Raw genomic sequence first — 24,175 nt, forward strand, 5'->3', positions numbered from 1 at the left:
ATCTGAAGCAGACAGAAATTGGAGCAGCTCTGCACGGTAACCAATCATTTCCAACTTCATCTGGTGGAGATAGTCTAGGTTCACACCTATGCAGGATGCGTTTGAGGCATTTTTTCATTGCGTTTTGGCCGCGTTTTGCGATTTTACTTTTTTTTTTTTCTTGTTGCTAGGCAGATATAAAACACAAAACGCATTAAAAATGCTATACCTGGTTTTCTGCAGCATTCCCGTTGAAGTCTAGAGAACCAAAAATGCAACATTTTGCGTTCAAAAAAGTCCCTGACCCTTTCCAACAAACGCAGCGGGTGTCCCATAGGAAATCATGTTAAATGGACTGTACTGCGATTCTGCAAAACGTGGCAGAAACCGCTTAGGTGTGAACATGCCATGTGATATTAGCGCAGACACACGGATCACACGCTGCCATGTGATATTAGTGCAGACACACGGATCACACGCTGCCATGTGATATTAGTGCAGACACACGGATCACACGCTGCCATGTGATATTAGGAAATCATGTTAAATGGACTGTACTGCGATTCTGCAAAACGTGGCAGAAAACGCTTAGGTGTGAACCTGGGGTTAAGCTTTGAAAATGAAAGCCAGACTCTGGTTGGTTGTCATCCACGGCTGCTCAAGATTCTGTCTGCTCCAGTCTCAGTAAATTCCCATCAATGTTTACACACCGCCATGTGATTGTACTGCAGACACCCCATGAACACTGTCAAGTGATATTACTGCAGGCACACCAATCAGACACCGCCATGTGGAACCACTGCAGGCACACCAATCAGACACCGCCATGTGGAACCACTGCAGGCACACCAATCAGACACCGCCATGTGGAACCACTGCAGGCACACCAATCAGACACCGCCATGTGGAACCACTGCAGGCACACCAATCAGACACCGCCATGTGGAACCACTGCAGGCACACCAATCAGACACCGCCATGTGGAACCACTGCAGGCACACCAATCAGACACCCCCATGTGGAACCACTGCAGGCTCATCAATCACACGCTACTATGTGGAACCACTGCAGGCACACCAATCAGACACCGCCATGTGATATGACCGCAGACACACCAATCAGACTGCCATGTGATATGATCGCAGACACACCAATCAGACTGCCATGTGATATGATCGCAGACACACCAATCAGACTCAGACACACCAATCAGACTGCCATGTGATATGATCGCAGACACGCCAATCAGACACCACCATGTGATATGATCGCAGACACGCCAATCAGACACCACCATGTGATATGATCGCAGACACGCCAATCAGACACCACCATGTGATATGATCGCAGACACGCCAATCAGACACCACCATGTGATATGATCGCAGACACGCCAATCAGACACCACCATGTGATATGATCGCAGACACGCCAATCAGACACCACCATGTGATATGATCGCAGACACGCCAATCAGACACCACCATGTGATATGATCGCAGACACGCCAATCAGACACCACCATGTGATATGATCGCAGACACGCCAATCAGACACCACCATGTGATATGATCGCAGACATGCCAATCAGACACCGCCATGTGATATGATCGCAGACACACCAATCAGACACCGCCATGTGATATGATCGCAGACACACCAATCAGACACCGCCATGTGATATGATCGCAGACACACCAATCAGACACCACCATGTGATATGATCGCAGACACGCCAATCAGACACCGCCATGTGATATGATCGCAGACACACCAATCAGACACCGCCATGTGATATGATCGCAGACACACCAATCAGACACCGCCATGTGATATGATCGCAGACACACCAATCAGACACCGCCATGTGATATGATCGCAGACACACCAATCAGACACCACCATGTGATATGACCACAGACACACCAATCAGACACCACCATGTGATATGATCGCAGACACACCAATCAGACACCGCCATGTGATATGATCGCAGACACGCCAATCAGACACTGTGATGGATATGGTAAAATGCCTATTTGGTTTCCTGTTGAATATATACATTTTTCTATACATATCTACTTTTATACTTTTTATATTTCTAAATGTTTTGTATGAATATATATATACAGTCATGGCCGAAATTGTTGGCACCCTTGATATTTTTCCTGAAAATCAAGTATTTCACACAAAAAAGGTATTGCATTAACACATGTTTTGCTATACACATGTTTATTCCCTTTGTATGTATTGGAACAAATATAAAACAGAGGCAGAAAAGCAAATATGACATAATGTCACACAAAACCCCAAAAATGGGCTGGACAAAAGTATTGGCACCCTTAACTTAATATTTGGTTGCACACCCTTTGGAAAACATAACTGAAATCAGTCGCTTCCTATAACCATCAATAAGCTTCTGACACCTCTCACCCGGAATTTTGGACCACTCTTCCTTTGCAAACAGCTCCAGGTCTCTCTTATTGGAAGGACACCTTTTCCCAACAGCAATTTTAAGATCTCTCCACAGGTGTTCAATGGGATTTAGATCTGGGCTCATTGCTGGCCACTTCAGAACTCTCCAGCGCTTCTTTGCCATCCATTTCTGAGTGCTTTTTGACGTATGTTTGGGGTCATTGTCCTGCTGGAAGACCCAGGATCTTGGACGCAAACCCAGCTTTCTGACACTGGGCCCTACAGTGCGACCCAAAATCCTTTGGTAATCCTCAGATTTCATGATGCCTTGCACACAGTCAAGGCACCCAGTGCCAGAGGCAGCAAAACAACCCCAAAACATCATTGAACCTCCACCATATTTTACCGTAGGTACTGTGTTTTGTTCTTTGTAGGCCTCATTCCGTTTTCGGTAAACAGTAGAATGATGTGCTTTACCGAAAAGCTCTATCTTGGTCTCATCTGTCCACAAGACGTTTTCCCAGAAGGCTTTTGGCTTACTCAAGTACATTTTGGCAAACTGTAGTCTTGCTTTTTTATGTCTCTGTGTCAGCAGTGGGGTCCTCCTGGGTCTCCTGCCATAGCGTTTCATTTCATTTAAATGTCGACGGATAGTTCGCGCTGACACTGATGCTCCCTGAGCCTGCAGGACAGCTTGAATGTCTTTGGAACATGTTTGGGGCTGCTTATCCACCATCCGGACTATTCTGCGTTGCAATCTTTCATCAATTTTCCTCATCCGTCCACGACCAGGGAGATTAGCTACAGTGCCATGGGTTGCAAACTTCTTGATAATGTTGCGCACTGTGGACAAAGGCAAATCTAGTTCTCTGGAGATGGACTTGTAACCTTGAGATTGTTGATATTTTGCCACAATTTTGGTTCTCAGGTCCTCAGACAGTTCTCGTCTCCTCTTTCTGTTGTCCATGCTTAGTGTGGCACAGACAGACACACAATGCAAAGGTTAAGTGAACGTCTCTCCTTTTTATCTGCTTTCAGGTGTGATTTCTATATTGCCCACACCTGTTACTTGCCCCAGGTGAGTTTACAGGAGCATCACATGCTTGTAACATTCTTATTTATCCGCAGTTGTGAAAGGGTGCCAATACTTTTGTCCAGCCCATTTTTGGAGGTTTGTGTGACATTATGTCGAATTTGCTTTCTTTCCTCCCTTTTTTTGTTTTGTCCCAATACACACAAAGGGAATAAACATGTGTATAGCAAAACATGTGTTAATGCAATACGTTTCGTGAGAAATACATGATTTCCTGGAGAAATATCAAGGGTGCCAACAATTTCGGCCATGACTGTATGTTGTGTGTATATCTTTTGCCTGCTGGTCTTTGTAGTCCTCCTTAACTCAAAAATGGCTGCTCAGCAACCCCTCCCATCGAGTGAACTTGAGAACAAAGGAAATATTTATTTTCAGAGATAAGATCTAGAAGAAGATCACGCCTATATTCTGAAGGAAGATTGTTTTCGTGTAAAACGACCAATCAAAGACTAATATAATGCTCATGCTGCTCTCATGTGACTTTTGCATCATCTTGCATATATAAACTTACTTTTTCATTCCAATAAATTAGAAGTATTCACAGACTGAACTCGTGTGTCAGTGTGGGTTTTCTTCAAGTGTGCGCACTACAGAGCTAGCATGATTAATTAGGACAGGAACAGATAATCACCGGACACTTAGTCCGCACTAAATCAACACCACCATGTGATAAGATCGCAGACACGCCAATCAGACACCACCATGTGATATGATCGCAGACACGCCAATCAGACACCACCATGTGATATGATCGCAGACACGCCAATCAGACACCACCATGTGATATGATCGCAGACACGCCAATCAGACACACCATGTCATAAGATAGCAGACACGGCAATCAGACACCATCATGTGATAGGATCGCAGACACACCAATCAGACACCATCATGTGATAAGATCGCAGACACGCCAATCAGACACACCATGTCATAAGATAGCAGACACGCCAATCAGACACCACCATGTGATAAGATCGCAGACACGCCAATCAGACACCACCATGTGATAAGATAGCAGACATGCCAATCAGACACCATCATGTGATAGGATCGCAGACACACCAATCAGACACACCGGGGTTTATTTACTAAAGCTGGAGAGTGCAAAATCAGACTCCCTTCTGCATAGAAACCAATCAGCTTCTAACCTCAGCTTGTTCAATGAAGCTTTGACAATGAAACCTGAAAGCTGATTGGTTTCTATGCAGAAGTGAGTCTGATTTTGCACTCTCCAGCTTTAGTAAATAAACCCCACCATGTCATAAGATCGCAGACACGCCAATCAGACACACCATGTCATAAGATAGCAGACACGCCAATCAGACACACCATGTCATAAGATCGCAAACACGCCAATCAGACACACCATGTCATAAGATAGCAGACACGCCAATCAGACACCATCATGTGATAGGATCGCAGACACGCCAATCAGACCTCTTGGCTGATTTGCATCTATCATTCTCTATATAGACCTGATATCGCCCTATATACAGTGGGATCATTACTTCTCAGGACTCTAGAAATAAACTCAGGAGATGCAAAGACAGAACCCGGAGCAAAATAATAACCTCCCTAGTGGTCTGATTATGTCAGTATTTCTGTGCTCAAAGCGGTACTTTTTTTGCATGGAAAAAAGTTGTTTTTTTATTGTAGGCTGTAATTTTTAGAAATAACTCACTGAAATCTGTCCGAACAAGAGTCTAGTAAACATCCCGGGGAGGATAAAATTTGAAACACGAAATCATAAATTAGAATTTAATAAATAATCATAATAAAATAATAATAAATTGAATTCAATAATATAATCAAACCAAAAACACTGAAATGTGAAATAGAGCGCCAAGTTCTCACATCGCTGAGCAAAGTCACAGAATCGTTTTCAGTGTCTGATGAGGAATTTCCCCCACGAATCATTATCACTCAATTCTGCAAGTGGTTCTGATTTACTATCGCTGTTCTCTAGCTGGTCTAAAACCGCGTCTGACCTAAAGGGACGCTTTTTGGACGCCATGGACGTTTCTCAGTTTCCAGGCAGAAAGAACAGTAATAATGCAGGCAGGGCGCCGGACAAAGCACTCGGGACACAATGTATGTGAAATGGTTTGATACAGGAATGTTTTACTATGTGATTTTAGTGTATTTAGTGAATGTCACTTTTAAAATTTAAAAATTTCCCGCCAGTTCCGTCCCCCGTACGTCCCGACGTCGCAGGGAACGGAACCCGGAAGACAGATGCCGGCATCGGCCGGAGGACATTGCCGGGGACACTGCAGGAGGGACATCGCGGGAGCGCAGGACAAGGTAAGTGCAGAAGAGATCCCGGAGCAACGCTGCAGTGTATTCCCGAGTGTAGCTCGGGGGGGTTACCGCTTGTGGTGCTGAAACTTTACCCCGAGCTACACTCGGGAATACCGCCAGGGGGGTTAAACAGTATGGGATAAAAGCCACCAATCAGAATTGTATTTTTTTTTTATCCTCTACCATGCGATGGGCTGAACCTGTACTATTCTCCGCTGCAGTGATCTCAGTTGGACGACACAGAGCCCAGCTTACTGCCTCAGAGGAACATTTACATTCAACCCGTACAAAAACATTCACGTCACTGAATAACCCGTCCTCTGGGGCCAGTCCTGACTGCAGGAGGCTCTGCGTTGCTGTTTCACAGATAAAATCGTTGATGGTGCCCCATGTCTTAGAGAAGGATGATGAATGCAGAATGTGGGGGAACAATGACAGTCTCATCTGGCCGTAACTGGAGAGCGAGTGTAACTGTACACCGGGACAGTGCTAATGTTCCACACTAAATCATTCATGTGCGGCTGTCCGGGACACACTCTGCTGGGTACACAGGTCAGGAGTTTTATTTATTTCAGGTACTTATATATCGCCATCAATTTAGGCCATACGTAGATATACATTCACATACACAGGGAAGCGTTTTTCTTGAGCTTTTCAGGTGCTTTTTTTAATGCAACAATACTTCAAAAACTCCTCAGTGTGAAAGTAACCTAACTCACAGAGGCTTAGCACTTCCGCCTGGCAGTACTCGGGTTGTTGGTTCGAATCCCAACCACGGCACCACCTGCCTGGAGTTTGCATGTTCTCCCTGTGCCTGCGTGGGTTTCCTCTGGGTACTCCGGTTTCCTCCCACACTCCAAAAGACATGCTGGGAGGTTAATTGGCTCCTGTCTAAATTGTCTCTAGTATGTGTATGTATGAATGTAAGTTAGGGACCTTAGATTGTACACCCCTTGAGGGTTAGGGACCTTAGATTGTACACCCCTTGAGGGTTAGGGACCTTAGATTGTACGCCCCTTCAGGGTTAGGGACCTTAGATTGTACGCCCCTTGAGGGTTAGGGACCTTAGATTGTACGCCCCTTGAGGGTTAGGGACCTTAGATTGTACGCCCCTTGAGGGTTAGGGACTGATGTGAATGTACAATATATATGTAAAGTGCTGTATAAATTGATGGCGCTATATAAGTACCTGAAATAAATAAAATAAATAAAATAATTTCAGTCGAGATCAGGGGCGGACTGACAACTCATATGGCACATATATGTGGGCAGAACAGAGGTGGGTCTTATGCCATGCTGCCACCTACACGACGTATGTTTTGTGCTGGGAGCATGTTCAATTGTGCACATCCATCACTGGGACCGGGCTGCCACCAAAAGCTACCGGTCACACAGTGAAGTTCGGGAGCCAGGAGGATAGGTTCCAGATCAGGGGCGGACTGACAACTCATGAGGCCCCCGGGCAATAGGGGATCATGGGGCCCCTGTGTCCTTGCCCAAACTCACAAAAGCCTATGAAAAAGGTACCAGGGGCATCTCATGGGGCCCCCTACTGACCCCGGGCCCTCGGGCAGTGCCCGAGTTTTCAAATGGTCAGTCCGCCTCTGTTCCAGATCTTGCGATCACTGTGACCGTAGATCACATGATCAGGAATCCGCCCTACCAGCGTTTGGCGTTAAAAACCCCTAAAATGTGGCAAATCCTGTTAAAAATGTGGTACGTTTAAAAAAAAAAGGCCACCAATCAGAATTTAATTTTTTATCCAATAAAGTAGATTTCTAGCCTAACTAGTCAGTGCCCGTGTTTCCAAATGGTCAGTCCGCCCCTGGTCGAGATCATAGAATAATGCCCCCTCCCGAGAATCATTCCCTCTAAAGTCGTTTGGGATTATAACCGGCAATGGGGTCACCTGATTATTAGACTGAGGATTGGTCGCTATGGGTTACGGCAGTTTGCTTGACTGAATGAGGTCACAGAAAGGACCACAGAGCATGCGGTTATCACAGCGACGCTGCCTCATCTAATCCTTCCAACAGAGCTGACCAGCTTCATCATTGATTGCTCCCCCGAGCACCTTACTATGGAGACCAGTTACCCCCCCTTGTCCCTCTCTGTGGAGTCCCCCCCTCTGGCCTAGATTCATTTCTCTGCAGATTGCGTTGGGAGTCATGTGACCCCCTCCATTCAGATTGCAGAAGAGAGATGAGCTGACGCTTCACCGTGAATAGCAGGACGTAATATGGCTTTGGATGGGGGTGACAACGCGGGGATTCCTTCTGATTGACAAAAGGGAAAAGCAACCATTTCTAAGGCCACTGCTGTAATAACTGTGCTGGTCTGTGTACAGAGATCTGTATGGGGGTCACATCTGCTTATTATAGAGGCGGGCTCTGCTTCCTGTGATGTACCCGTCCTCTCTCATTCAAAATCTGCCAGTGGCTTATCCTGTTACAGATTTTATCTCAGCAGTTGTTCAGCAGAGGTCCTGCCTGCTTTCTGGAAGACACTCAAATGAACGGTCTGCTGGGATGGCGTAACAAGACAGAGGGTAGTACCCTTCAGAAAGCAACCTACAACCCTTTGACTACAGGCACCTGGGTGGGTTTTGTGGGTAAGAACTGATAATAAAGAGAGCAGTGTGTAGGAGGCCCTGAATGATGGAGAATCGGGCGACAGCGGAAACACTTACCCGACTCTGTCTCCTTCTGCCGATGGCTCCTGAAATTAAAATGGAAGAGGGTCAGTAACTGCTAACATTTTACCATCATCCCTATGTGCTATGTACCCCTCCCCACCATAGTCCCATCACTGGCCCAGTATACCCCTCCCTGCTACAGTCCCATCACTGGCCCAATATACCCCTCCCTGCTAGAGTCCCATCATTGGCCCAATATACCCCTCCCTGCTACAGTCCCATCACTGGCCCAATATACCCCTCCCTGCTACAGTCCCATCATTGGTCCAATATACCCCTCCCTGCTACAGTCCCATCATTGGTCCAATATACCCCTCCCTGCTACAGTCCCATCACTGGCCCAATATACCCCTTCCTGCTACAGTCCTGTCACTGGTCCTATATCCCCTCCCCACAGCAGTCCTATCATTGGCCCAATATATTCCTCCCTGCTACAGTCCTGTCGTTGGCCCCACATTCCCCTCCTCAGAGCAGTTCTATCACTGAGTTAATGTACCCCTCCCTGCTACAGTCCTGTTAGTGGCCCACATTCCGCTTCCCACTACTGGCCCAAACTAACCCTCTCCACAACAATCCTGTAACTGGCCCCACATACCCCTCCCCACCACAGTCCCATCACTGATCCCAAGTACCCCTACCTGCAATGATCTTGTCACTGGCCCAACCTACCCCTTAACACCACAGTCCTCTCCTGGCCCCATGTACCCCCCTCCCTGCCACAGTCCCATCACTGGCCCAAAGTAACACTTCCTTACAACAGTCCCATCAATGGCACAATGTACCCCTCTCCATGCTACAGTCCTGTTAGTGGCCCCCCCATGTACCCCTCCCCACAACAGTCCCATCAGTGATCCCATGTACCCCTCCCCACAACAGTACTATCACTGGTTCCACATACCCCCTCCCTGCCACCATCCTGTCATTGGCCACCCATAGCGCTTCCCACCACAGACCCATCACTGATCCCATGTACCCCTCCCTGCCTCATTGGGCCAACCTACCCCTTCCCGCCACAATCCTGGCTCCATGTACCCCTCTCCCCTTACAGTCCCATCACTGTTTCCATGTACCACTCCCCACAACCAGCCTCCCATGCCCATTCACTGCCACAGTCCTGTCACTGGCCCCATGTACCCTCCCCCACAGTCTCATCATCACCCTCATGTAGCTTGTAAATGTCCCCCTCACACTATCGTCATACATACCGCATACTATGTGTCTCCCCCTTCCATCAATGGCTTTGCGTACCCCATCCTGCTCCACTTCTTCCACCAGCCCAGTGTACTACATACACCTCCTCCCCATACCATCTCCTCCCCACCTCCAAACTTCCATCACCCGGTGTACCCCTCCCAACCCCAATCGCCCTTTCTACTTATCCCCTCCTCACTACACTTCCATTACTCCATGTCCCCTATACAATACACCCATTTCTGCCACACTCTCAAGCTCCCCCCCCACCCCAAATACCATGTACCCCTTACAACCATCACATTATATCATTCCGGGTTTATATAACTTGGTCACTTAGTACACATTAAGCTTCACTATAGACGCAAACTATCCGCAATGATTGAAATGTTCTCGTATTTGCAGAGATCGATAATATTTATATATATTATCAGTACTTCCATATTGGATTGACATTTGCGGTGCAGCTATGAGTGACCCCCCCGTGGCTGTCAATCGGCCACCTGTCACTACGGCTGTGTGGACATTGGCATCTTCACTCATCTCAGCTATCCATGGACCATATCTGGCATTGAGCTCTCACCGGGGAAATGCATCCTCACATTTATAGGTCATGGGTTTTCGCCATGAACAAAATATAAAGTCGACCAGTCTAGTCCAGGAAACATACCCCAAACTCTTCTCAATGTGTGCAGATTGCTGCAATATCCAAAATGTGGCGATTGATATTCATGGCTGCCAGGGGCAGACTGACCATTTGGAAACTCGGGCACGGCCCGAGGGCCCGGGGTCAGTAGGGGGCCCCATGAGATGCCCCTGGTACCTTTTTCATAGGTTTGAGCTTGGGCAAGGACACAAAGGCCCCATAATCCCCTATTGCCCGGGGGCCCCATGAGTTGTCAGTCCGCCCCTGATGGATGCATAATCCCATTACCAGGAGAATACCAGAGACGTCACACATATGAGCATTGCTACACAATTTACTGACATTTGGCCATTCCAAACTGTTTGAGGGGACGGTAAAAAAAAAAAAAAAAAAGGAAAACTATTTTAAGAACTCCCCCGAGGCTGTATGAGAAGCACAGTATGACACTGGTGGTCACCAACACTCTCCCACTTCTCTGATATTGGTCCTAATGTGTCTGGAACCTCTGTCGGCCTTAGTAGGTCTACCAAGGAAAATGGCAATCAGAGCACTTTCACCCCCTTCCAGTCCGGACGCTTTCACCCCCTTCCAGTCCGGACGCTTTCACCCCCTTCCAGTCCGGACGCTTTCACCCCCTTCCAGTCCGGACGCTTTCACCCCCTTCCAGTCCGGACGCTTTCACCCCCTTCCAGTCCGGACGCTTTCCCCCCCTTCCAGTCCGGACGCTTTCCCCCCCTTCCAGTCCGGACGCTTTCCCCCCCTTCCAGTCCGGACGCTTTCCCCCCCTTCCAGTCCGGACGCTTTCCCCCCCTTCCAGTCCGGACGCTTTCCTCCCCTTCCAGTCCGGACGCTTTCACCCCCTTCCAGTCCGGACGCTTTCCCCCCCTTCCAGTCCGAACACTTTCCCCCCCCTTCCAGTCCGGACACTTTCCCCCCCTTCCAGTCCGGACACTTTCCCCCCCCTTCCAGTCCGGACACTTTCCCCCCCCTTCCAGTCCGGACACTTTCCCCCCCTTCCTGTTGGGACACTTTCACCCCCTTCCAGTCCGGACACTTTCCCCCCCTTCCAGTGCGGACACTTCCCCCCCCCTTCCAGTCCGGACACTTTCCCCCCCCTTCCAGTCCGGACACTTTCCCCCCCCCTTCCAGTCCGGACACTTTCCCCCCCCTTCCAGTCCGGACACTTTCCCCCCCCTTCCAGTCCGGACACTTTCCCCCCCCCTTCCAGTCCGGACACTTTCCCCCCCTTCCTGTCCAGGCAATTTTCAGCTTTCAGTGCCATAGCACTTTGAACTTTGAGTCATGCAACACTGCACCCATATGCATTTTTTAGCATTTTTTTTTTTTTAAACAGATAAAACTTTATTTTGGTGGTATTTATTCACCGCTGGGATTTTTACTTTTTTTTGCTATATAAATGAAAATGTACAAAAATTTTGAAAAAAAGTGTTTTTCTTATAAAATTTTGCAAATAAATAATAATCTTTCTTCATAAATCTTGGCCAAAATGTATTCAGTTATCTTTTTAGTAAACAAAAATAACCCAAAATTAGTTTATAACCAAAAATTATAATTTTTTACAAATTTGTTTTTAAATTTTTATATTATTAATTATGGGTTGGGGTTTTTTTACATACTGTCACCCTAGCAGTACAGTGTCACCATACTTGAGGGGGGGTGATGATTTATTTTTTTCACACCGATTGCTTTTACACCCATATAGGCTGTAAAAGCAATCATTTCTCCTTCTCTCTGGCTGCATTCTTGCAGCCATTGAGAAATACCGTGTGAGCTGTGATTGGTCACAGCTTGTCACATGGTACAGGGCTGTTGTGAATAGCCTTGTACCATGTGACCTCTGTGATCATTCACAGATTTCCCACGTAGTAAGCAATGATGTCAGAAGTGACATCTTGCTTACTACTCTTCATGTGATCACCGATTGGCCAATCAGTGATCACATGATCGGGACCTCACACAGAGGTCCCGTACAGCGATCGGTGTTCGCGGCTCCCAGGGAGCGCGCACAATCCAAAATGGCGGGCGCTGTTTATGAATGGCAATAAAACCTGAAATCTGATTGGTTTGCATTCAGAGCTGCACCAGATCTGAACTCTCCAGTTTTGGTAAATAACTCCCAATGATTAGGTGATGAACATCTTCACACACGGCAAGTGTCACTGATATAATTAGCAGTCAGATGAATGCCAGGATCACCAATACTGGAAAGAGGCAGAATAGAAAAGGACAGATTCTATCAGTGTCTTCAGGGATCTGAGGGGCTCTACTGGAGGAAGACAATGGTTCAAGGGTCAGGAGACCACAGAAAAAGAAAATGGTCACAGAGGAGAAAGGTGGAGGTTACAGCATGAAATGTATGGCAGATTGCTAATGGGGGTGAGAGAAAAGGTACTGAGGAGACAACAGAAGATGAAAAGACTTTAGACAGAGGTCAGAGGGGAGGACAGGAAAGAAAGTATTGAAGATAGGATGGCGTGTAGAGGCCAGGTATGGTAGAGAGGAAAGGGACAAAGGAAGATGGGATGTAGAGGCCAGGTATGGTGGACAGAAAAGAGTATGAAGATGGGAGTAAAAAGCAGGGATTGAGGATAGGAAAAGGATGAAGATGGGAGTAAAGGCCAGGGATTGAGGATAGGAAAGAGGATTGAAGATGGGGTGTAGAGGCCAGGCATTGAGGACAGGTAAGAGGATGAAGATGGGAGTAAAAACCAGGGACTGGGGACAGGAAAGTGGATGAAGATAGGAGTAAAACCCAGGGACTGGGGACAGGAAAGAGGATAAAGGGAGTAAAAACCAGGGATTGAGGACAGGAAAGAGGATGAAGATGGGAGTAGAGGCCAGAGATTGAGGACAGGAAAGAGAGGATGGAAGATAGAGAAGAGGCTTGTGATGGAGGAAAAGATAAAGAGGATGGAAGATGGGGTGTGGAGGACAGGAAAGGGACAATGGGAGGTGGGGTGTAGAGGCCAAGTATGGTGGACAGGAAAGAAAGGATGGAGATGGGAGTAGAGACCAGGGATTCAGGACAGGAATAGGAGGATGGCGAGTAGAGGCTTGTGATAGAACACAGGAAAAAGAGGATGTCAGAGGGGCAGTAGAGACCAGGGATGGGTGACAAGAAAGAGGAAATTCAAGATGGGGGGATGGGGGTGAGGAAAGGAATGGAGGGTGGGGTATAGAAACCAGGGATGAGGAGAGGAAAGAGATTAGAAGATGGCGGTTAGAGGCTAGAAATGGAGGACAGGAAAGAGACAACTGATGATAGGAGATGGACAGCAAAGAGAAAGTGGAAGAAGATGGGTGTAGAGGCTAGGGATGGAGGACAGTAAAGGGAAAGATGAAGATAGGGGGCAGAGGACAGGGATGGGGGACAGAAAGCATGGAGAGGCTGAAGATGAAGGACAGGGAAAGGTGGCACAAATAGACCGATGATGGGGAGCAGATGAAGAAACACATAAAACAATGTGGTGTGTGATGGTTACATATTTGATGGTTTGACCCTATTAATGAATAAAAGGTAAATCGACTGGTGAAATTCAGGGCCACATCCATGGAACGGGACATGAAGGTGACATCAAGGCACACTAACCTTGTTTCGGGTGGTATTAGGTGAAGGCGATGCACGGGGTGAGGGGCTTTTCCCCTCAGGGCTCCAGTGAGACACAGATGAGAGGGACTCTGTATCCAGGTAGCCGAGCTCCGATGGAGTCTGGGAACGCTCCTTGCTTTGTTGGGTGGCCGATTTCCCTCTATACCCCTCTTTGGGTTCTGACTCCGTGGAAGTGTGTCCAGAAAATGAGGACCCTGGATGGTCGGAATCGGCTAGCCTGCACTTTGTTCTCTCCCTGGTATCGGGTGACCTTTTCTGGCCCCTCTGATGAGCAGGAGAAATGGATCTCCGTCTCCCTGCCCTTTCTAAACTCTTCTCAGGTCCGTCCTCTGTCGCAGCTCTGGTGCTTTTCCCAGGTGATCTTCTAATAGAACCCGGGCTTTCATCATCAGAGCTGGCGCTGACTCCTCTCCGCTTGCCAGCCTTCAGGTTTGTTGGGCTCAGTACCCTAGAGGTGATCTCGTCCAGGAACCTGGAAAAGTTTGCTTTGTCCTGCTGGCTCTTTTTGTCTGGTGATGGCGATCCTCCTCTCCCTGCATCCCCTTGAGACGGTGACAAAGCAAGGGGAGATCGCGGTAACTCACATCGGACCTGGCCTGGTTTGTTGCTGATGTTAAGGGTGCCTGGGTGTTTCAGGATACTTTTTAGAGGCTGAGAGTTGGCTGATTGGCGGGTTTTTTTGGGTGCCAGGACTTCTGCTGGCTCTTTGAAGACCAGGCTGCGCTCCAGGCTGCGGCTTTTGCCCTCGTGTTTCCCTTCTTCCGATACGGCAACGTTCTCCTCGCTGCGGCTCAGGAACCGTCGCAACCCCCTGAACCGTGGAGCTCGGCTATGTTTTCCACGACTACGGAGGGATTTCACCCTGCGGAGCAAAGTCTGTGATCTGACCCCTCGCGTACCCACCCAGTCAGCGTCCTTATCATTGCTGGACGCTAGAGACCAGGAGGAGGAACAGCTAAGATTACCAACATCTGAGCCTTCAGCCTCCTTTAACTCCACAGCCACAGCTCTATTGAAACAAGTTCTCTGGTAAATAGGGCCCCGAAGTGCAGTTACCTTACTTGGCTGCTCTGGAGACTCCTCCCCCCGCGCTGCAGGTGGGTCATGGCGGCTCTCTCGGTGCTGTGGAGGAGCCTTGCGGTACGGCTTCTTGGAAGGGGCAATGCTGCTCATTCTGGATCCACGAAAAGCGATTCTGTGGAGGCAGAGGGTGTCAGGATATTGAGTACAGGGCACACAGTATAGACATGGCACTCAGAACACGCAGTACGTGGAGCCACAGGCTGAGTATTGATCTGTCAGTAGAGGAACTCTGATCAATCGATCCGACAGACAGAACAAAGTGGGGGAGGGGCAGTGGATACAAAGTGAACTCATTCATCAAATATCACACACCCAGGATGTGACATGAGATACACTACAGAATGTTCTCTTCTCCAACTGTACAGGACTGTCATGGCACGGTGTGAAAATCCCGTGCACTGTGCAACGTGTACACACAGAGCACCGTAAGGGCCAGGGTGGGCACAAAGCTATGTAAGGTAGATGAGAGATCATCCATGGCTGTGTATGGTACATGGGAGTGCACACTGGAGACTTGGTTATGTTCACTTAGAACAGCCGCCTGAGACTCCGCAAGGAAATATATAACAACTGGTTCATTAGGACTGATCCAGGACCCCAGCGACCCAGTATGTGATGGCTGCTCTGACTCACCGCGAGAGCTTGACCCGGGATCAGCTGGAAGATCCTCTCCCGATCAGGACTCCTGAGAAAGGACAGACACAATTATAAACCAGCATCAATGTGTACAGAAAGACACAACAAGAGACGCTTCTCTGAGGGCAGGGAGGCTGGGGGGCGAGAGCAGCAGGATGAGAGCAGCAGAGAGGGGAGGCCAGAGGGTGAGGGCAGCAAAGCAGGGAGACCAGAGGGTGAGGGCAGCAGAGCAGGGAGACCAGAGGGTGAGGGCAGCAGAGCAGGGAGGCCAGAGGGTGAGGGCAGCAGAGCAGGGAGACCAGAGGGTGAGGGCAGCAGAGCAGGGAGACCAGAGGGTGAGGGCAGCAGAGCAGGGAGACAAGAGGGTGAGGGCAGCAGAGCAGGGAGACAAGAGGGTGACAGCAGCAGAGAAGGGAGGCCAGAGGGTGAGGGCAGCAAAGCAGGGAGACCAGAGGGTGAGGGCAGCAGAGCAGGGAGACCAGAGGGTGAGGGCAGCAGAGCAGGGAGACCAGAGGGTGACAGCAGCAGAGCAGGGAGACCAGAGGGTGAGGGCAACAGAGCAGGGAGACCAGAGGGTGACAACAGCAGAGCAGTGAGGGCAGCAGAGCAGGGAGGCCAGAGGGTGAGGGCAGCAGAGCAGGGAGGCCAGAGGGTGAGGGCAGCACAGCAGGGAGGCCAGAGGGTGAGGGCAGCACAGCAGGGAGGCCAGAGGGTGAGGGCAACAGAGCAGGGAGACCAGAGGGTGAGGGCAGCAGAGCAGGGAGGGCAGAGGGTGACAACAGCAGAGCAGTGAGGGCAGCAGAGCAGGGAGGCCAGAGGGTGAGGGCAGCAGAGCAGGGAGGCCAGAGGGTGAGGGCAGCAGAGCAGGGAAGCCAGAGGGTGAGGGCAGCAGAGCAGGGAGGCCAGAGGGTGAGGGCAGCAGAGCTGGGAGGCCAGAGGGTGAGGGCAGCAGAGCAGGGAGGCCAGAGGGTGAGGGCAGCAGAGCAGGGAGGCCAGAGGGTGAGGGCAGCAGAGCAGGGAGGCCAGAGGGTGAGGGCAGCAGAGCAGGGAGGCCAGAGGGTGAGGGCAGCAGAGCAGGGAGGCCGGAGAATGAGGGCAACAGAGCAGGGAGGCCGGAGAATGAGGGCAGCAGAGCAGGGAGGCCGGAGAATGAGGGCAGCAGAGCAGGGAGGCCAGAGAATGAGGGCAGCAGAGCAGGGAGGCCAGAGGGTGACAAAATCAGAGCAAGGAGGCCAGAGGGTGAAAGCAGCAGTGCAGGGAGGCCAGAGGATGAGGGCAGCAGAGCAGGGAGGCCAGAGGGTGACAACAGCAGAGAAGGGAGGCCAGAGGGTGAAAACAGCAGAGCAGGGGGGCCTGGAAAGAAAGGCCAACAGAGCAAGGAAGACGGAGAGCGTGGCCAACAAATTGGTCAGGTTGGTGGCTGAAGGCCACCAAGCACGAAGGCCGGAGGGCCAAGGAGAACAGATAGGGGAGACCAGAGGGCAAGGACAACAGAGCAAGGAAGCCAAAGGGCAACAGAGCAGTGAACCTGAAGGGCAAGGGAAACAGATTGAGGAAACCTGACATTGAGAGCAAAACAGAGGGAGGAAGCCTGAGGGCGAGGGCAACAGAGGGAGGAAGCCTGAGGGCGAGGGCAACAGAGGGAGGAAGCCTGAGGGCGAGGGCAACAGAGGGAGGAAGCCTGAGGGCGAGGGCAACAGAGGGAGGAAGCCTGAGGGCGAGGGCAAAAGAGCAAGGGAGTCGGAGGGCGAGGGCAAAAGAGCAAGGGAGTCGGAGGGCGAGGGAAACAGAGCAAGGGAGTCGGAGGGCGAGGGAAACAGAGCAAGGGAGTCGGAGGGCGAGGGAAACAGAGCAAGGGAGTCGGAGGGCGAGGGAAACAGAGCAAGGGAGTCGGAGGGCGAGGGAAACAGAGCAAGGGAGTCGGAGGGCGAGGGAAACAGAGCAAGGGAGTCGGAGGGCGAGGGAAACAGAGCAAGGGAGTCGGAGGGCGAGGGAAACAGAGTGAGGAAACCTGAGGTGAAGGGCAACAAAGCAAGGAAGCTAAAAAGCAAGGAAAACAGAGCAAAAAAGCTGGAGGGCGAGAGCAACAGAGCGAAGAAGCTGGAGGGCGAGAGCAACAGAGCGAAGAAGTTGGAGGGCGAGAGCAACAGAGCGAAGAAGTTGGAGGGTGAGGGCAAAAGAGCAAGTAAGTCGGAAGGTGAAGGCAACAGAGCAAGGGAGCCAGAGAGAAAGGGCATCAGAGCAAGGAAGTCGGAGGGCAACACAGCTGTGGAAGGGGAACAGAATTGGGTGGCTGGAGGATGAGCGAAACAGATCTGGGAGGCTAGAATTTGAAGGAAGCAGAGCTTGAAGGCCAGGAAGTCAGAAAAGCAGAGCAAGGAGGTTGGAAAATGAAGAGGGGGGGGGGGTTGAGAGAGAGAGAGGAAAGAGCAAAGTGTAAGTCAGGTGACTAAAGGAATTCCATGAGACATCAAACAACACAGAGCTGGATCAGCCGGACAGCCCCTTTAAATGCCAGTGAGATACATTCCAACATTTACAATGGAATTCCGGAGCTGCAACACACAATGTGCTCCTCGCACACAACACACAACCTGAGAAAAAGAACAAAACCTGCAAACACAGAAATTGCATCCAGCATGCAAACTGCAAGTAAAACACATGGAAAGGAGATATCTGGGCAATGCTGGGATAATGGCAGGCAGAGGGAGGGGGGATCTGGGGAGAGGTCCAGGAAGGCAAGATATCAGGAAAATGGCAGAAACAGGTACATGTGGTGTCATGATAACAGCAAGAGCCAAGGGGATGTGATATCAGCAAATGTCAGCTACAGGATAGGGGGGCTCACCTGAGCAGTACACCCCCCTGCAGACACGCATGCTGCCATCTCCAAGAGGGATCAGCCGTCTCCGTCCCAAGTCCTGACCACACTGAAGTAATTCAAGCTGCCGGAATCAGCATTGTACCTGTGAAATGTGAGCACAACTGTCACTGAGCACCACATGTCATGGCAACACCCAGCCAATGTCCTGGCCCCCCTCCCCATATATCACCACACCGTCCCATCCCCCCCACCTGACACACACCTATCCTCCCCATCCCCCCCACCTGACACACACCTATCCTCCCCATCCCCCCCACCTGACACACACCTATCCTCCCCATCCCCCCCACCTGACACACACCTATCCTCCCCATCCCCCCCACCTGACACACACCTATCCTCCCCATCCCCCCCACCTGAAACACACCTATCCTCCCCATACCCCCCACCTGACACACACCTTTCCTCCCCATCCCCCCCACCTGACACACCTATCCTCCCCATCCCCCCCCCCACCTGACACACACCTATCCTCCCCATCCCCCCCACCTGAAACACACCTATCCTCCCCATCCCCCCCACCTGAAACACACCTATCCTCCCCATCCCCCCCACCTGACACACACCTATCCTCCCCATCCCCCCCACCAGAAACACACCTATCCCCCCTCCCCATATTTCACCACACCATCCCATCCCCCCCACCTGACACACACCTATCCTCCCCATCCCCCCCCACCTGAAACACACCTATCCTCCCCACCCCCCCCCCACCTGACACACACCTATCCTCCCCATCCCCCCCCACCTGAAACACACCTATCCTCCCCACCCCCCTCCACCTGACACACACCTATCCTCCCAATCCCCCCCCACCTGACACACACCTATCCTCCCCATCCCCCCCACCTGAAACACACCTATCCTCCCCATCCCCCCACCTGACACACACCTATCCTCCCCATCCCCCCCACCTGACACACACCTATCCTCCCCATCCCCCCACCTGACACACACCTATCCTCCCCATCCCATCCCCCCCCACCTGACACACACCTATCCTCCCCATTCCATCCCCCCACCTGACACACACCTATCCTCCCCATCCCATCCCCCCCCACCTGACACACACCTATCCTCCCCATCCCATCCCCCCCACCTGACACACACCTATCCTCCCCATCCCCCCCCCCCTCACCTGAAACACACCTATCCTCCCCATCCCCCCCGACACACACCTATCCTCCCCATCCCCCCCACCTGACACACCTATCCTCCCATCCCCCCCACCTGACACACACCTATCCTCCCCATTCCATCCCCCCCACCTGACAAACACCTATCCTCCCCATCCCATCCCCTCCACCTGACACACACCTATCCTCCCCATCCCCCCCACCTGACACACACCTATCCTCCCCATCCCCCCCACCTGACACACACCTATCCTCCCCATCCCATCCCCCCACCTGACACACACCTGTCCTCCCCATCCCCCCCACCTGACACACACCTATCCTCCCCATCCCATCCCCCCACCTGACACACACCTATCCTCCCCATCCCATCCCCCCACCTGACACACACCTATCCTCCCCATCCCATCCCCCCACCTGACACACACCTATCCTCCCCATCCCCCCCACCTGACACACACCTATCCTCCCCATCCCATCCCCCCACCTGACACACACCTATCCTCCCCATCCCATCCCCCCACCTGACACACAACTATCCTCCCCATCCCATCCCCCCACCTGACACACACCTATCCTCCCCATCCCCCCCACCTGACAAACACCTATCCTCTCCATCCCCCCACCTGACAAACACCTATCCTCTCCATCCCCCCACCTGACAAACACCTATCCTCCCCATCCCCCCCACCTGACAAACACCTATCCTCTCCATCCCCCCACCTGACAAACACCTATCCTCTCCATCCCCCCACCTGACAAACACCTATCCTCTCCATCCCCCCACCTGACAAACACCTATCCTCTCCATCCCCCCACCTGACAAACACCTATCCTCCCCATCCCCCCCACCTGACCCACACCACCCTGTGTTCAGACACCACTCTGTCCCATTCTTATCCCGGTGGCCAGCATGACAGAAATAGAGGGCTTGGCAGTGCCACTAACGCAGCAAACTGGAACTCACATGTCTTCACTACCGCAAACAGGGGGAGCCATCACCATACAGCACTGTTCTACAACAACCAGCAGGGGGAGCCATCACCATACAGCACTGTTCTACAACAACCAGCAGGGGGGGCCATCACCATACAGCACTGTTCTACAACAACCAGCAGGGGGAGCCATCACCATACAGCACTGTTCTACAACAACCAGCAGGGGGGGCCATCACCATACAGCACTGTTCTACAACAACCAGCAGGGGGGGCCATCACCATACAGCACTGTTCTACAACAACCAGCAGGGGGGGCCATCACCATACAGCACTGTTCTACAACAACCAGCAGGGGGGGCCATCACCATACAGCACTGTTCTACAACAACCAGCAGGGGGGGCCATCACCATACAGCACTGTTCTACAACAACCAGCAGGGGGGGCCATCACCATACAGCACTGTTCAACAACCAGCAGGGGGGGCCATCACCATACAGCACTGTTCTACAACAACCAGCAGGGGGGGGCCATCACCATACAGCACTGTTCTACAACAACCAGCAGGGGGGGCCATCACCATACAGCACTGTTCTACAACAACCAGCAGGGGGGGGCATCACCATACAGCACTGTTCTACAACAACCAGCAGGGGGGGGGGCATCACCATACAGCACTGTTCAACAACCAGCAGGGGGAGCCATCACCATACAGCACTGTTCTACAACAACCAGCAGGGGGGGCCATCACCATACAGCACTGTTCTACAACAACCAGCAGGGGGGGCCATCACCATACAGCACTGTTCAACAACCAGCAGGGGGGGCCATCACCATACAGCACTGTTCTACAACAACCAGCAGGGGGAGCCATCACCATACAGCACTGTTCTACAACAACCAGCAGGGGGGGCCATCACCACACAGCACTGTTCTACAACAACCAGCAGGGGGAGCCATCACCATACAGCACTGTTCTACAACAACCAGCAGGGGGGGCCATCACCATACAGCACTGTTCTACAACAACCAGCAGGGGGGGCCATCACCATACAGCACTGTTCTACAACAACCAGCAGGGGGGGCCATCACCATACAGCACTGTTCAACAACCAGCAGGGGGAGCCATCACCATACAGCACTGTTCTACAACAACCAGCAGGGGGGGCCATCACCATACAGCACTGTTCTACAACAACCAGCAGGGGGGGCCATCACCATACAGCACTGTTCTACAACAACCAGCAGGGGGAGCCATCACCATACAGCACTGTTGTAAAATAAGTGGGGGAGGACGCCAACATCATACAGCGCTGCACGATGACAACCGACAGAGGGAGCCACCACCACACAACACCGCTCTACAATAACAGGCAGAGGGCGCCATCACCACACAACACTGCTCTACAATAACAGGCAGAGGGCGCCATCACCACACAACACTGCTCTATAATAACAACAGGCAGAGGGCGCCATCACCACACAACACTGCTCTATAATAACAACAGGCAGAGGGCGCCATCACCACACAACACTGCTCTATAATAACAACAGGCAGAGGGCGCCATCACCACACAACACTGCTCTACAACAAGAGGCAGAGGGCGCCATCACCACACAACACTGCTCTACAATAACAACAGGAAGAGGGCGCCATCACCACACAACACTGCTCTACAACAACAGGCAGAGGGCGCCATCACCACACAACACTGCTCTATAATAACAACAGGCAGAGGGCGCCATCACCACACAACACTGCTCTATAATAACAACAGGCAGAGGGTGCCATCACCACACAACACTGCTCTACAATAACAACAGGCAGAGGGCGCCATCACCACACAACACTGCTCTACAACAACAGGCAGAGGGCGCCATCACCACACAACACTGCTCTACAATAACAACAGGCAGAGGGCGCCATCACCACACAACACTGCTCTACAATAACAGGCAGAGGGCGCCATCACCACACAACACTGCTCTACAATAACAACAGGCAGAGGGCGCCATCACCACACAACACTGCTCTACAATAACGGCAGGCAGAGGGTGCCATCACCACACAACACTGCTCTACAACAACAGGCAGAGGGCGCCATCACCACACAACACTGCTCTACAACAACAGGCAGAGGGCGCCATCACCACACAACACTGCTCTACAATAACAACAGGCAGAGGGCGCCATCACCACACAACACTGCTCTACAATAACAGGCAGAGGGCGCCATCACCACACAACACTGCTCTACAACAACAACAGGCAGAGGGCGCCATCACCACACAACACTGTTCTACAATAACAACAGGTAGAGGGCGCCATCACCACACAACACTGCTCTACAACAACAGGCAGAGGGCGCCATCACCACACAACACTGCTCTACAATAACAACAGGCAGAGGGCGCCATCACCACACAACACTGCTCTACAACAACAACAGGCAGAGGGCGCCATCATCACACAACACTGCTCTACAACAACAACAGGCAGAGGGCGCCATCACCACACAACACTGCTCTACAATAACAGGCAGAGGGCGCCATCACCACACAACACTGCTCTACAACAAGAGGCAGAGGGCGCCTTCACCAAACAGCAGTACTCTACAGCAACCAATAGAGGGCGCCATCACCATAAAGTAGCGTTGCTTCCCCAATAAAAAGCAGAGCAGGGTATATACTGTCCGTTGTGGCGCTGAGTGCTTGTAATGGTCCCCCGGCACCAGGTGGCGGCAGAGATCTATTTGTGCAGAAGCCTCCCCTCCTCCACCCCTCCATGCGGCGCGCCCGTGGGCTCCAGGTGTGACCAGGTGAAGACACGCGTAGCGCTGCCCCTCCCTTCTCATGTCTCCTGTAAAAAGTTTGTGCCCGGAGGCTAGAAACAGCGTGCCGCTCTGACTCGTAGCTGGAAGAATGCGGAGAGCGGTCGTACGCCAGAAAAACACACACAAGACAAAACACTCCATCACCCTCCCACGTCCAGACAAGACCTGGCAGGGCTGGTAACCTGAGCAGTGTGAGGAATGAGAAGTGCGAGCGCGCACGTGGAGGCAATGAAGGAACCTGCCCAGAACATCCTCCCCGCGCCTCGCTACAGCCCCCACATTACGGCCCACCAGAATACCAACTTCCCCGGAGAGCGCCGCTGTGCCTGCACCCTCCACAGTGTGCCCGGAGATCAGCGTCGCGCCACATTCTACGCCATGTGACGCACGGGAGCGTCACCCACAAAGCCGGGCCTGGAATTAAAGTGTTACTAAACCCACAACAGTACACAGGTGAAACTCGAAAAATGAGAATATGGTGCAAAAGTTCATTTATTTCAGTAATTCAACTTAAAAGGTGAAACTAATATATGAGACTCATTACATGCAAAGCAAGATAGTTCAAGCCGTGATTTGTCATCATTGTGATGATTATGGCTTACAGCTCATGAAAACCCCAAATCCACAATCTCAGAAAATGAGAATTTTCCATGCAATCAATAAAACAAGGATTGTACATAGAACAATATCGCACCTCTGAAAAGTAGAAGCT

At 51.3% G+C, this 24,175-nt stretch overlaps 2 protein-coding genes across 2 annotated transcripts in view; both read right to left on the minus strand.

The window, feature by feature from the left end:
• TJAP1 (tight junction associated protein 1) overlaps positions 1-24,175 on the minus strand; it is a 60,364-nt gene that overhangs the window by 20,345 nt on the left and 15,844 nt on the right. The window contains exons 2-5 of the mRNA XM_089660913.1: positions 18,522-18,639; positions 15,671-15,722; positions 15,011-15,149; positions 8,481-8,509 (exon numbers count right to left, since the gene is read on the minus strand). Of these exons, the coding sequence (XP_089517039.1) occupies positions 8,481-8,509; positions 15,011-15,127 (146 nt within the window). The 5' untranslated portion in view covers positions 15,128-15,149; positions 15,671-15,722; positions 18,522-18,639. The remainder of the gene's footprint in view (positions 1-8,480; positions 8,510-15,010; positions 15,150-15,670; positions 15,723-18,521; positions 18,640-24,175) is intronic.
• On the minus strand, positions 13,875-14,877 carry LOC149437424 (uncharacterized). The gene is made up of 2 exons (XM_089660935.1): positions 14,858-14,877; positions 13,875-14,798 (listed from the first exon to the last, which is right to left on the minus strand). The coding sequence occupies exons 1-2, from the start codon at positions 14,875-14,877 to the stop codon at positions 13,919-13,921; spliced, it is 900 nt and encodes a 299-aa protein (XP_089517061.1). The 3' UTR covers positions 13,875-13,918.

This window comes from Staurois parvus, unplaced genomic scaffold, assembly GCF_062004578.1.
Source record: "Staurois parvus isolate SC_StPar_1 unplaced genomic scaffold, SC_StPar_1.0 ptg001288l, whole genome shotgun sequence".
NCBI classification, from domain to species: Eukaryota; Metazoa; Chordata; class Amphibia; order Anura; family Ranidae; genus Staurois; species Staurois parvus.